At 44.1% G+C, this 13,684-nt stretch overlaps 1 protein-coding gene across 4 annotated transcripts in view; it reads right to left on the minus strand.

Moving 5' to 3' along the window:
- Nucleotides 1–13,684, minus strand: part of MLLT1 (MLLT1 super elongation complex subunit) — a 62,235-nt gene that overhangs the window by 8,254 nt on the left and 40,297 nt on the right. For 2 of the 4 annotated variants that reach the window (XM_024205326.2, XM_024205324.2), the window contains exons 7-9: nucleotides 8,009–8,096; nucleotides 6,137–6,248; nucleotides 2,398–2,497 (exon numbers count right to left, since the gene is read on the minus strand). In XM_024205326.2, the coding sequence (XP_024061094.1) occupies nucleotides 2,398–2,497; nucleotides 6,137–6,248; nucleotides 8,009–8,096 (300 nt within the window). Of the gene's footprint in view, nucleotides 1–2,397; nucleotides 2,498–6,136; nucleotides 6,249–8,008; nucleotides 8,106–13,684 lie in introns of all 4 variants that reach the window. The other 2 variants (XM_024205325.2, XM_024205323.2) reach the window with 1 other exon arrangement.

Consider the following 13,684-nt stretch of genomic DNA (forward strand, 5'->3'; position numbering starts at 1 on the left):
TTTTTCACTGTGCTGGATAAAGAAGTGAACTGTATAATACGAAAAGAAGTTAAGCTTACAGTTAAAAAGTCCTTTACGAATGGCACCCCAGACAACTGCAAGCAGAGGCAAACGGATTCACACTGCTAATCAGCTACGGAGAAGCCTGTCAGGAAACCATGGCAGTCATGCCTAGTAGGTCATTAGGCCATTCCCTGGGAGTAGTACTGAATTGTTTCCTACAGGGTATGTCTAGCATTTTGCCCATTTTTCACTGGCTTGCGATTGGGCTTCCATCCCTTGACAATCCACAATTCAAAAGATCTCACTTAGAAAACTGATGTTTAGAATGCACTTCCCACTTATTAGTTTAACAACATTATTTCTAATGGACCTCCCAAAAAATTATTTTCCATCTTGGTGTTTTTGCCCTGCAGCTAATTGTAAGCACTCTTCAGTCATCATCTAAGCTGTGTTTAAGAATATAGGAACGGCCAGACTGGGTCAGACCAAAGGACCATCTAGCCCAGTATCCGTCTTCCAACAGTGGCCAATGCCAGGCGCCCAAGAAGGAATGAACAGAACAGGTAATCACCAAGTGATCCATCCCGTCGCCCAATCCCAGCTCCGGCAAACAGAGGCTAGGGACACCATCCCTGCCCATCCTGGCTAATCACCATTGATGGACCTGTCCTCTATGAACTTATCTAGTTCTTTTTTTAACCCTGTTATAGTCTTGGCCTTCACAACATCCTCTGGCAAAGAGTTCCACAGGTTGACCGTACATTGTGTGAAGAAATACACCTCTACCCCGATATAATGCTGTCCTCGGGAGCCAAAAAGTCTTACCGTGTTATAGGTGAAACTGCATTATATCGAACTTGCTTTGATCCAGCGGAGTGTGCAGCCCCGCCCCCCCAGGAGCACTGCTTTACCGCGTTATATCCAAATTCGTGTTATATCGGGTCGCGTTATATCGGGGTAGAGGTGTACTTCCTTTTGGTTGTTTTAAACCTGCTGCCTATTAATTTCATTTAGTGATTCTTACTACTTGTGCTATGAGAAGTAAACAACACTTCCTTATTTACTTTCTCTACACTAGTCATGATTTGATAGACCTCTATCATATCCCTCCTTCGTCATCTCTTCCAAGCTGAAAAGTCCCAGTCTTATTACTCTCTCCTCATATGGAAGCTGTTCTATACTCCTATCATTTTTGTTGCCCTTTTCTGAACCTTTTCCAATTCCAATACATCTTTTTTGAGATGGGGCGACCTGGGCAGTGAAGTAGATTGAGTGCACGTTTTCAGAGAACTATCCACAATGACTCCAAGATCTCTTTCTTGAGTGGTAACAGCTAATTTAGACCCCATCATTTTATATGTATAGTTGGGATTATGTTTTCCAATGTGCATTACTTTGCATTTATCAACATGGAATTTCATCTGCCATTTTGTTGCCCAGTCACCCAGTTTTGAGAGATCCTTTTGTAGCTCTTCGCAGTCTGCCTGGGACTTAACTATCTTGAGTAGTTATGTATCATCTGCAAATTTTGGCACCTCACTGTTTACCCCTTTTTCCAGACCATTTAGGAATATGTTAAATAAGACTGGGCCCAGTACAGACCCCTGGAGGACACCACTATTTACCTCTCTCCATTCTGAAAACTGACCATTTATTCCTACCCTTTGTTTCCTGAGGGGAACATTAAACAATTATTTACTGAGGGGACGGAGAGATTTGCTTACAATATTAAAAATTAATCTGTTCTTTTCTGAATTCCATCCACTTTGTTGCCCTTTAGCTGGCAAGATGCCAAGAACTGCATGCAATATGCTACAGTCTTCTCATTGCTGCAACCCAAAATTCTGACATCTCTGGCTGGCAACTCACATGAACGGTTGTACCCAATTTACTCTCATCACCACAGAGTTCTCTTGGCATCACTGAGTTCCAAGGACCCATATTTCACTGTGTTAAAGAGACACTGTACAACAAATCACTTCTGACTCAAAATACTTTATCAACGACTGTTACAATTGACTTCAGATTACTGTAATGGAAAGATACTAGAGTAAAAGTTATTCCTATTTTCCAGTTTGCTTACTCTGTATGTAGTCAGTTTGTCTTGGGGAGAACACAAAATTAAGAAGTCGGAAAATGTGAATGTCAAACCAGGGAAATGTGCAGGGAGTCTCACAAGCAGGTGTAGCACCTGGAATGCTGAACTCTGAAATTGACTAGATGTCAAGTTGATAGTGTCCTCCCCTCAATTAACATGAGCCCTTCAAGGGCCTAATCCTGCAGTTCCTTCCACAGGCAAAGCTTCCAAGGTGTTCAGTTTTGCCTGTTTAGGAGATGCAGATCCAAGCCAAAGCCAATAAAGGAGCATTGTGTCGATACCCACGTTGCAAGTACCTTATTATTAGTTGGGGGTAGTTTCTGACTGGGAGGGGGTTCTCGACTTGGCAGGCAGGAGTCCGCGCTGTTGTCACTGTCACTGTCGCTAAGACTCAATCTGAGAAGCAAGTAGCATAGAATTAACATCACCAGTTACTAGGAAACTGCTATTTAGCTATAAGAGAAATACACGGATCAAAAATAATCTTTTTGTAGTTTAGGTTGCAGTTCTGTTTTGGTCAACATGCAGTTCCAATCCAGCACATTTCGATATAATTCAGAATGAATAATATATTTCAAATGATGACATGCTACTGCACTTGTTCCCATATAGAAGCTCAAGGTTTTGCAATGCTGTTGGTACTGTACACAAGTAGCACTAAACATTTACAATGAATAAGGAGGAAAATCATGAAATTTCCACTGAAGGCTCATCCTCAGTGTATAAACATGCAAAAGCTCCACAATTTCAACTGTTTTTAAATACAGGTTGACCATAAATGACAGACCCTTAAAAAGCTTCACACTCCTTTTTGGTCACTATGATATAGACAGAAGCTAATCAAAGTAGTATATTTCTGTGGTGGATAGAGGGCCCCATTCAAAACCTACAGCTGCTGCTTGGGCTAAATCAAGGGTTCTCAAACTGGGGGTCGGGACCCTTCAGGGGGTCGCGAGGTTATTACATGGGGGGGTCACGAGCTGTCAGACTCCACCCCAAACCCCACTTTGCCTCCAGCATTTATAATGGTGTTAAATATATTAAAAAGTGTTTAATTTATAAGGGGGGGGGGGTTGCACTCAGAGGCTTGCTATGTGAAAGGGGTCACCAGTAAAAAAGTTTGAGAACCACTGGGCTAAATGCTTGATTTCATGTGTCCAACATGACATTCCAGATCTTGGCTACAGCAGCATATGCAGTGATGAGCTGCCAAAATATTAACAACCGGTTCCTTCCTCCTCACCCCACGAGGGGGTTGTGCCCCCCCACCCCCCAGGACTCCTGCCCCATCCAACCCCCCACGTTCCTTGACACCCCACCCCTGGGACCCCTGCCCCATCCACCCCCCTTCCCTGTCCCCTAACTGCCCCCTGCTGCCCCATCCAACCACTCCTCTCATTGCTGATGGCCCCCCGGGACCCCTGCCCCATCCAACCACCCCTTCTCCCTGTCCCCTGACCACCCCTGGAACCCCTGCCCCTGACTACCCCCTGCCGCCCCATCCAACCCCGCTCCTTCCTGACTGCCCCCCCAGGACCCTTGCCCCCATTCAATTCCCGTTCCCTGCCCTCTGACCGCCCCGAGTCCCGACCCTAATCCACCCCCCCGCCCTCTATCCAACACCCCCTCCCTGCTCCCTGCCCCCCTTACCGCGCTGCCTGGAGATGGGGGCCGCACTGCCCGGAGTCGGTGCCGGGAGCCGCGGGCGCCGGGCCAAAGTTGGGGGCCGGAGCCGCGGGCCAGCCCAGAGCCACTGGTCGGCCCGAAGGCGGGGGCCGGCCCGGAGTCAGGGGCCGGAGGTACTGGCCAGCCTGGAGTCGGGGGCCGGGCCAGAGCCGCTGGCCGGGCCGGGCCAAAGTCGGGGGCTGGAGCCGTGGGCCAGCCCAGAGCCGCTGGCCGGCCCGAAGGCGGGGGCCGGAGCCGCTGGCTGGCCCGGAGTCGGGGGCCGGCCGAGTTGCGCCGCCCGGCCGCAGGTGGAGGCAGGGCCGGGGCCGCCCGGAGCCACGCGGCACCTGGAGCCCTCCTCGCGCCCCCCGCCCCAGTTCACCTGCAGGAAGCTGCTGCTTCCTTCTCAGCCCTCCGCTAACAGCTGATTCGCGGGAAGCCGGGAGGGGGAGACTTCACAGGAGGAGGCAGAGACGGAGCCGGAGCCAGGTGAGCTGGGGCCGGGGGCAGGGCAGGGCAGGGAGCTGCTGGAGCTTTTGTTAAATTTAAAACCCCTTTTAGAACCGGGACAACCAGTTTTAAAAGGGCTTCTAAATTTAACAACCGGTTCCCGTGAACCGGTGGGAACCGGCTCCAGCTCACCACTGAGCATATCCTGAGGGGAGACAGACAAAACCCAACTATTTCCATTGACTAAAGCAGGAAACTGCTTTTGGCCAAGTCCTGCAGGAGCACAGTCTAATCAGCGAGCATCAGCAGCAGAAATTAGAGTCACTTCTGGGCTGTGTATCGGTAACCTGAGGTAAGGAGAAGATTACACAGCCAGCCAGCCTCGCCATTTCTCTAGTCTCTCCAGATCAAACTCATTCAGTGGAAAGAGATGAATTTCATATTCAATTACGGTTCCTGAGTCATGGTTTGAGTGTAGGATGAATTACTGCTTCCAGTCCACAGCAGGGCCCCCGCCATGGTCACAGGCTAGAATATGCTGTTAAATAATAAAGGTTAGGAGAAGATTTTCAAAGCCACCTAAGGAAGTTAGGAGCACAAATCCCACTGGAAGTCAACTGGGCTTGTGCTTCTAAAGCCTTTACGCTCCCCCTTCGTTAATGATAGTTTATCATCTGGTATATTTAGGGTGTAAGTCCCACACAGGCCACAGACGGTCTCTTTTCTGTGTTTCTACAACATCCAGCCCAATGGGACCCCAATCCTGATTGTGTGTTACCATAAAAATAAATATTTACTACTGCTACTACTAATAATAATCTGTTCATTACCTTAGTCATTTCCAGAATCACTCCATGGAAAGCTACGCTTCCCTTTGGGATCCTTACCATTTCTACTCCATCTCTTCTTTTCTCTGTTTCCCCCCACCCCATCCCTTCTGCATTTTCTTCTCTGCAGCATCTCCAAGTTCCCAATGCCACCCTCCTATGCCCACAGGCTTCATGCTACCTCTACGGCATCCCCTCCACTAAAACCATCAGCAATTAAATAGTCAGTGCTGACATTTAAAATATCATTAGGCTTTGGAACCTGAAGAAGAGCTCTGTGTGGCTCGAAATCTTGTCTCTTTCACCCACAGAAGTTGGTCCAATAAAAGATATTACCTCACTCATCTTGTCTCTCTAATATCCTGGGACCAACACGGCTACAACACCACCACAAATATTAGGCCTTAGTATCAACACTCCAGTGAGATTAAAGGGAAAGGTGAGAGAGGGGAGTTTATTTTGTTGTTTGTACAGTGCCTAGCGCTGCAGGGCCATTGTCCATGACTGGAGCTCCTACGTGCTACTGCAATGCAAAGCAAATAAGAACAACACAGGCTGCCTGCAGCCTCAGTAGGACAACACTGCCCTGGTGGAAGGTTTAAAGGTTTCCCAACTATGAGGACTAGCAGCTTTCATTAAAAAAGCCTAGATTCTGCAGAAGTCTTCAGTCAACCTCTATTTCTCATTGTCTTGTCGCTCATGTCTTTATTTCCAAGCACCTTGACCTCCTCCCCTTCATCTCTCTCCTCTAATTCTTCCAGCTCAACTTCTGTCCTCCGTATTCCAGTGAAACGGCTCCCACAAGACTCCAATGACGTCTTCCTTTTCAAGTCTAAGGGGCTTTCTACCATATCAATTCCCCTTAGTCATTTCGTTGATCTTGAATCTAGCAGCCACATAATACTCCTCAAGGCCCTCTCCTTTAAACCTCCGTGAATTTGTTCCTTTCAAAACAAAAAAACAAAAAACCCCAGCACTCATGGCAGTGCCCTCGTTTCCTTTCTCTTACAAAATTATGGTCATAGACGTTACATAGACATATAAACATAAGCAAAATGAAGAGGTGGCTAGGCATCTTTCATCCCCTTATCACCTGGAATCCCGGCTGACTGGGTTAGCTTTGACTGCTGCCTCTTCCTCAGAAGAGGTGTCATCATCGTCCGATTCCTCCGACTGTAGATCCTCTACCATGGACCGCAGTGGGCCTAAGATTAGAGGTAAGGGAGGAAAAGGGAGAAAAGCAGTTTAACGCAGATGCAAAATGTCTTCAGTACGATTGCTACAGAATCCTATTTGACTGCTACAAACTAAACTTGGCTTAGTTTATCCCTAAGGTACCCAGAAGAGTCACGATTTATTAGACAGATGTCACACATGTTTAAGTTCTATCCAAGCATATGTCAGCTTGTATTTCTCAAGACTGAAGAAGTGTTTGAAATTCAGTTTTCTAACATAGTTTACTGGAAAAAAAGGACATTAAAGTATAAAAAGGTTTTTAAAAGTTAAAGGGTTTTTCCTACTCCCCCTGCTCGTGTTAAAATAAAAACAGACACTTTTCACAGTGTGTGTGCCAGGCAAGTTTTAAGCGTCACCCAAGAAGTGGCATCTGCAGCACCACAGTGCTTGTTATGACTGCTGAAAGTACTGGTGGATGCTCCATCTCCGAGTAATTAAAGCTGGACAGAACAAAGCACTGGAAATGTAATAAAGGAACACGCCTGCATTGGCAAGGGGATGAACTTGATATAATTAATAGGTCTTTTCCATCTCTAATTTCTATTAATTGGGACAAATTGAGTTTGTGGGATAAAGTCAAATGCCTGGTGATGCCATGAGATTTTAGTCAGCACTGAACAAATTTACAAACTAAAACCTCTTAAACTGAACAGATCACAAAAATCTTAAAAGATTAAATAAAAGCAGAAGCCAACACATTGTGCAGGAAAAAGCCAGTTCCAGAGATATTCAGTGCCCAGAGATTAACTACCGAAGCAACAAATATTTGCTTATGGCAAATACATAAGGTACACCTCTACCCCGATATAACGTGACCCGATATAACATGAATTCAGATATAACGCGATAAAGCAGCGCTCCGGGGGGACAGGGCTGTGCACGCCGGTGGATCAAAGCAAGTTCGATATAATGCGGTTTCACCTATAACGCGGTAAGATTTTTTGACTCCCGGGGACAGCGTTATATCGAGGTAGAGGTGTACTACTTTTTCCCTTGCATAAAATCACATAATAAATTCAACATGTATCGATTCCATTCAGCAAAACCAAACTACATCCTTGGCCTTAGATAGTCTTTAGGAAGCAGGTTTAACTTCTGCCCGTTGAATGGTGGTGTAAAAAGGATAACATAAGAATGTCCATGCTGGGTCAAACCAATGGTCCATCTAGCCCTGTATCCTGTCTTCCAGCAGTGGCCAATGCCAGATGCTTCAGAGGGAATGACAGAACAGGGCAACCATCAAGTGATCCATCCCATCATCCAGTCCCAGCATCTGGCAATCAAAGGCTTAAGGATACCCAGAGCATGGGGCTTCATCCCTGACCATCTTGGCTAATAGCCATTGATGGATTTATCCTCCACGGACTTATCCAACTTATTTAATCTAATTCTTTTTTGAATTCAGTTATACTTCTGGCCTTCACAACATCCCTGGCAACAAGTTCCACAGGTTGACTGGACATTGTGTGAAGAAGTATTTCCTTCTGTTTTAAACCTGCCGCCTATTAATTTCATTGGGTGACCTCTGGTTCGTGTGTTATGTGAAGGGGTAAATAACACTTCCCTATTCACTTACTCCACATCATTCATGATTTTATAAACCTCCATCATATCCCCCCTTAGCCTCGATTATATCCCCCTTGGGAATTTCTGGACAGTAACATATGGTAAAAAACACTTTATACAAATCAAGCGAGGTTTTTGAAGAATATCACTTCTTGCAACACACCTTGACTGTGTTTCTGAGATGGTTCAAAATCCGAGTCAGAACTGGAGTCTGAGCTGGAACTGGAGTTGGAAGGACTGGAGTGGACAGACTTCACCCCCCATAGAAGGTAAAAAGAAAAAAAAGAAAAGAAAAAAAAAGAAAAAAATCTTAACCTTTCAATCCACAGAAAAGAATGCAACATGGTCTAGCAGTGATCAAGAACATCACATCATTCCATTCTACATCATTTTATCTACAGCACTGCTCACTAATTTTTTAAAAAACATAAAAGATGTAATTTCAATTAATTAATATTAGTGAAAGGTTCTGGACTAGCTAGGGTGACCAGATGTCCCAATATTAGGGGTTTTGTTTTATATAGCCAACTATATACCCCACACCCCTTAAAAAAAGGGAGAATCCCGATTTTTCACACTTGCTCTCTGGTCACCCTATTCTGGGCTGATAGTTTTTGGGATTATGTAGCCCCAGGACAGCTGAAACAGCGACAGCACAAGCTTCCAATGCACACCACCCTCACTAATGAGTCTCAAACCATCTCAAAAGGCATGAAATGGTATGTGACAACCTGGAAGTGAAATTGGATACAAAGTCTATTTTCACTGTGAAAGATGAAGTGCAAAAAGTAAACAACTAGCATAAACCATGAAAAATAAATTAAATGTTTAAAATTACTTTAATCCTCATACCCTAAATTGCTCTTTAAACTAAGAATATTTCTATTTAGAACTATATATTTTAAACTGACAGTACATCTTTAAACTAAGCATTCCTAGCAGTGACTGCTTTACAAGACAACTGTGATTTGGCTCCCGTTTAGATTTTTACAGAAATTGTAACAAAAGCCAAGATCAATAAAAATGTTTTCATCTTTACAAAATGCCAAGGAAAACAATTAAATATTCCCTTGAATTGTTTGCCACTCCAACATGGAGAACCTGAAAATGAAACTGACCAAACAGGCGAAATCAACTTCACTGACACTCCTCCAAGCAGAAATACAAGAAGCAAACAGTATAAAATTGTGACAAGTAAATAGGAGTTTTAAATGGTCCTATTAGTAACATATGGAAATTCAGTGTTTCATGTAGCAGCAGATATTTGCAGAGCTCTCCCATTCTTTAGTACCAGAGACCACAAGGTGGCAGTCAAGCCTAAATCAAGTATTCTAGTCCAAAACAGCAGAAAGTAAAAAGATAATTAAAATTATTTGTTGTAAGGATTATTGTAAGAGATAGTCCTTTGGGGTCTAGATTTACTTAAAGTTCCTCTATGTACCAGAATGCAGTGCTATTTCTTGGTAGTTCTCCCAGGTAACAGCATTTTAATTTGTGCATACTCCTAGAAAGCCAATGGTTATTATTTCATGCAATGGAATACCGAGTCTGAAAGTCCTGCTTGTCTATTGGTTAATATATTTTATATACCAGGAAACATTAATACTATATAGGAGCGTGCTGTGGACTCGGCAACATGCATGTCAGCTTTTAACATTAGCAAAAGAAGGCAATGACGGCATTGTCTCTCTATATTTTTATGTTGTAGGTTTATTATCTAGCGCGCCAGAGATGCAAGTATCTCATACCAAAACCAGGGAAATACAAGTGTTAAATAAGATCTTTCTACAGTTACAACTTATTCCATAGCAAAGTAAACATTTTAACACTGGGTATATTTGATACATTGGCATATAGCAGCAAGGGTTAGAAAGTTCACGAGACACTTATTTGCCCATGAGGGTTAAACCTGTTAAGCAGAAGCAGATACCAAAGAACTACAGCAGAGCTCCTTCAGGATTGCTGGGAACAGGAAGTGCTGCTACTTTCCCCAAGGTGCTGCTTTTGAACTGGGAGCCACCCTGATAACTCTGGTATCTGACCAATTAACAGGTGTTCTTCCCCTGCACTGCACCTTCTCGGCCCCATAAACAACTAACTACTTAGGGGAGGGGTCATTCATTAGCATCCATTTATTTCAAACACTTGGGAGGCATCCAGCACTCCAGTAGTTGGGCACACTTTGCACAGCTTAGATTACAAACAACATTTCCCCAAGAATAAGGAGACAACAACAAAAAAACCACACTACTCCCACTGCCCCCTGCTTCCTTGGGCCTCCCTGGGACTGTTAACTGAAGCATTCCAGGTGAACAAAGAGGTGTGCTTAGGGTTGCCAACTTTCTAATTTCTGAAAACCGGACACTATAGCAGGAGCACTGGAATCTCCTCCGCTCCTCCTCTTCCCTTGAGGCCCCACCCCCTCACTCCTCTTCCTTCTCCCCCTTCACTCGAGCCTCCCCACATCCCTCCCCTCCCCTCCCCCAGGCTGGGTTTCCTCTGCTCCGGGGCTGGGTCAGGAGCTTCAGCCCCTGATGCAGAGCCTGCCTTCCCATGAGATGCTGGTAGGAGGCAGCCCCGGCTGAGTAGGGGCTAATGTGGTTGATGACCCAGCACCCCTCCCCAACCCAGGCAACCTGACTTTTGTGTCCGGTCAGTACATCTGACCAGACACTGTACAGGACCCTTTCGACCGGACTTTCCAGCAACCCTAGCTGTGCTGAGTCACAGGGAAAACCTGTTTGAGGTACATGGGCTACAAGTTATTTAGAAATGTATAGATGGTAAAACCAACATCTTGAATGTACCCAGGCAACTGACACCCAGTGAAGAGTGCACAGCACAGGTGTTACATGGTCTCCCTGGTCCATCCCACTTTACTAAGGCAGGCAGCCACACTCTGCACACCACTTTGCTACAGTTTACTCTACTCCTTGCAGAATATCAAAGAAATATGCTTAAAATGCTTCACTCAGTGGGAAGCTCTTGTCCTGAATGACAAGGTCTTTTTGCCTTGCATTTACAGTTTCAAATGACCCTAGGTTAAGGGGTCTCTGTTTTATGACACGGGATCATATAAGCTAGTTTCAGCCAATACCTATCCAGTCAATAGTTTTGGGCACACAAAAATACCAAACTGTTGACTAAAGGGGGACTATGGCAAAGCTATTTTCCAATTACATGGCCTCTTCTCAGACAAGTAGATTGTTTTTGGAGTGCGTTTATGACTACTGGATGAGGTTCTACCGGTCATATTATTGTAAGCATGGACAATCTAAAGTTGGGCTGAAGTTAACAGCTGAGTGAAATATTTGTCTTTGTAGAACTGATTAGACTAATTTCCTCCTGCAATATTCCTCAGCATCTGTCACCTGCTGCATCGGAGATCTACTCCCTTACCACCTAAAGCAGTCTTTCCCCACCCCATCCAGGGTGGAATTGTGTGTGTTTCTAACTATCTATCTATGTTTGTGTATCTGGAATAAAGCATCCCCAATTCATAGAAAGGTCATGGTTTTGAAGTTTCCTAAACTTGTGAAAGCTGAACTTTCACTAAGGAAAAAAGAAGCCAATCTCACACATCGTCCCCTGCAATTCTGCTACATATTGTTAAAAGACCTACACGTCTTCTACATCTTCTATTCCCCTGCCTCCCAGCTAGTCCTTCATGCCCTGCTCTCCCACAACTTCAGAAAATGCTGGCATAGACCTTAATAATATACTTCTTTTTCTCTCTTACATACCTTGAGGAGCAGTGAAATAGTTAGTGTCAACATCTGAAATATTATTGTAATCTGATTTAGTATCCACCAGTTTAAATAGGGAAATTCACACCTCAAAACTGTTGTTTCAGGCTCTTTGCAAATTCAGGCAGACACCACTGTATGTTACACTTGTCATCAGGTTTTGAAGATTTTCTGCTCAACCATAACCGCTTTAAATTTTTTTTCCTTATATAAAAGCTCAGACTCAAGAACAAATGAGAGGCTTATCCAAGTACCCTTCACATGCCCCATATTTTGGGAGCCACTGGTCTACAGAGTCACTGGAACACCTCACCCATACAGAAGAATGTCATATTAAGTCTGGAAGGAGAGGAATCTTTACTTTTAGAACAATCTGACCCAACTCTTGTCTATTTTGAGATTTCCACTTCATGTCATTCCAGATTGTGGGAGTGATCTCTCCTTCACTTTTACACATGCTCTTAAAATAGATATCAGTTCATTAGTACATGTTTTAGCAGCTTTAAAATTTAAACAGTTCAGAGTTTGCATTATGAATAAGACTGAATAATTTTCCTGCAATTCACTGTAGCCAATCTAAAATGTTGATTGTTTATATTTCCAAAAATCATTGATGGAATAGTCATTCCCTGCTATACACATGCATATTGTACATAACCTATATATACACTGCATAGGTAGCTCTACATGCACACTGACACCTGAACAGGTTTTCTGAATCTGCAAGCTACACCTGTTTCAATTAAGCTTGTAGATTTCTTGAACAGGGACTTCTTGACTCACAGAATGTACAAATTCCATTAATGGAGCTTGGAATTTCTTTAGCCCAAAACAGAACAAAGACCACCAGCAATTTGACTTTCAGAGTTTACAAGTTCTAAAAGATGTGCAGTGAATTTATAGGTTCATTGAACAAGAGCCATTGACTTCAAGCTTACCATTTTATTTTTTATATTTTTGCTTAGCCACCAGCGTTTATAAATGATCAGGGACTGACTGAGCTCTCAGCTTCAATTTTGTGTAATGAGAAACTCAACTTTGCCCCTAGCCTTTGTAAATATAATATGATGCATTTAGCTGCATTCAAGTTGACTGAATAAAACTAACCCGAAACTTCTGGACTAAGATGTTTAGGATGCTATTTTACAAACTAACTTTGGAACACATTTTGAAACCTGAGAAACACATTGCTTTCCCAAACTCCTATATATTAAATATCTCCTCCAACTCATCAGAAAAAGTCAGACAGTTTATGGTAATAAATATGAGACTGATAATGGAAACCATCTTACAACCTTAATTAGAGAGTCACAACTGGGGCTCCTTCATTATGGAAGTGCAACAAAAAACCTTACTGCAATAGTAGCTCGAGGTTCCAAACAGGACTGGTGCACCAATGTGTGCCAGGCACACAGCGCCACATGCAAACACACGGTAAGAAGCAATCCCTGCCCCCAAGAGCTTAATATCTAAACAGACAAGGGATAGAAGAAAGGGACAAAACATCCAACCAGAATAAAAGACGTTATGGTGGGAAAATGTCATTAGTGCCATGATTTGTTTTTCTTGTTTGTAATTTCCATGGGGCGCTTGGTTTATTTTACTCGATTTGCTCATATATCCTGTAGTAAGGGGCAGTGGTGGCATTAGGAGGAAAGGCAAGTGATTAATAGCCAAAGGGAAAGGGATACTAAGCAGAGAGCAGTAATGAGGAAAGCACAGAGGGTTCAGCAAAGTGACTCAGAGAAGGGGGGGAAGCGGAATGGAGCACAGAGCTAAGCAGCAGAGAAGATAGTGTGTCCAGAATGAAAACAGTAGACGGCATGGTCAGATGATGTCCCAGAGACCATAGATACCTGCCGCTGTTCCTGCTTCTGATGGCTTGGTTCGATGACTGACTCTACCCTGGGCGTGTCTCCTTTCCCTGAGCCCACATGGCTGAGGGAAGGAGTTGCCTAGATTGGACCCAGTGCCCTGGAGGAGAGATGATCTCTGCACAGATCCGTTCTGAGGGCACTAGGGAAGGGGAAGCCCTCCCCTTCATACACACCATGCACATTAATATTTCTACAAGTTACATCAACACAAGAAAT

Source organism: Terrapene carolina, unplaced genomic scaffold, assembly GCF_002925995.2.
Source record: "Terrapene carolina triunguis isolate 2854851 unplaced genomic scaffold, T_m_triunguis-2.0 Scaffold194, whole genome shotgun sequence".
Classification (NCBI taxonomy): Eukaryota; Metazoa; Chordata; order Testudines; family Emydidae; genus Terrapene; species Terrapene triunguis.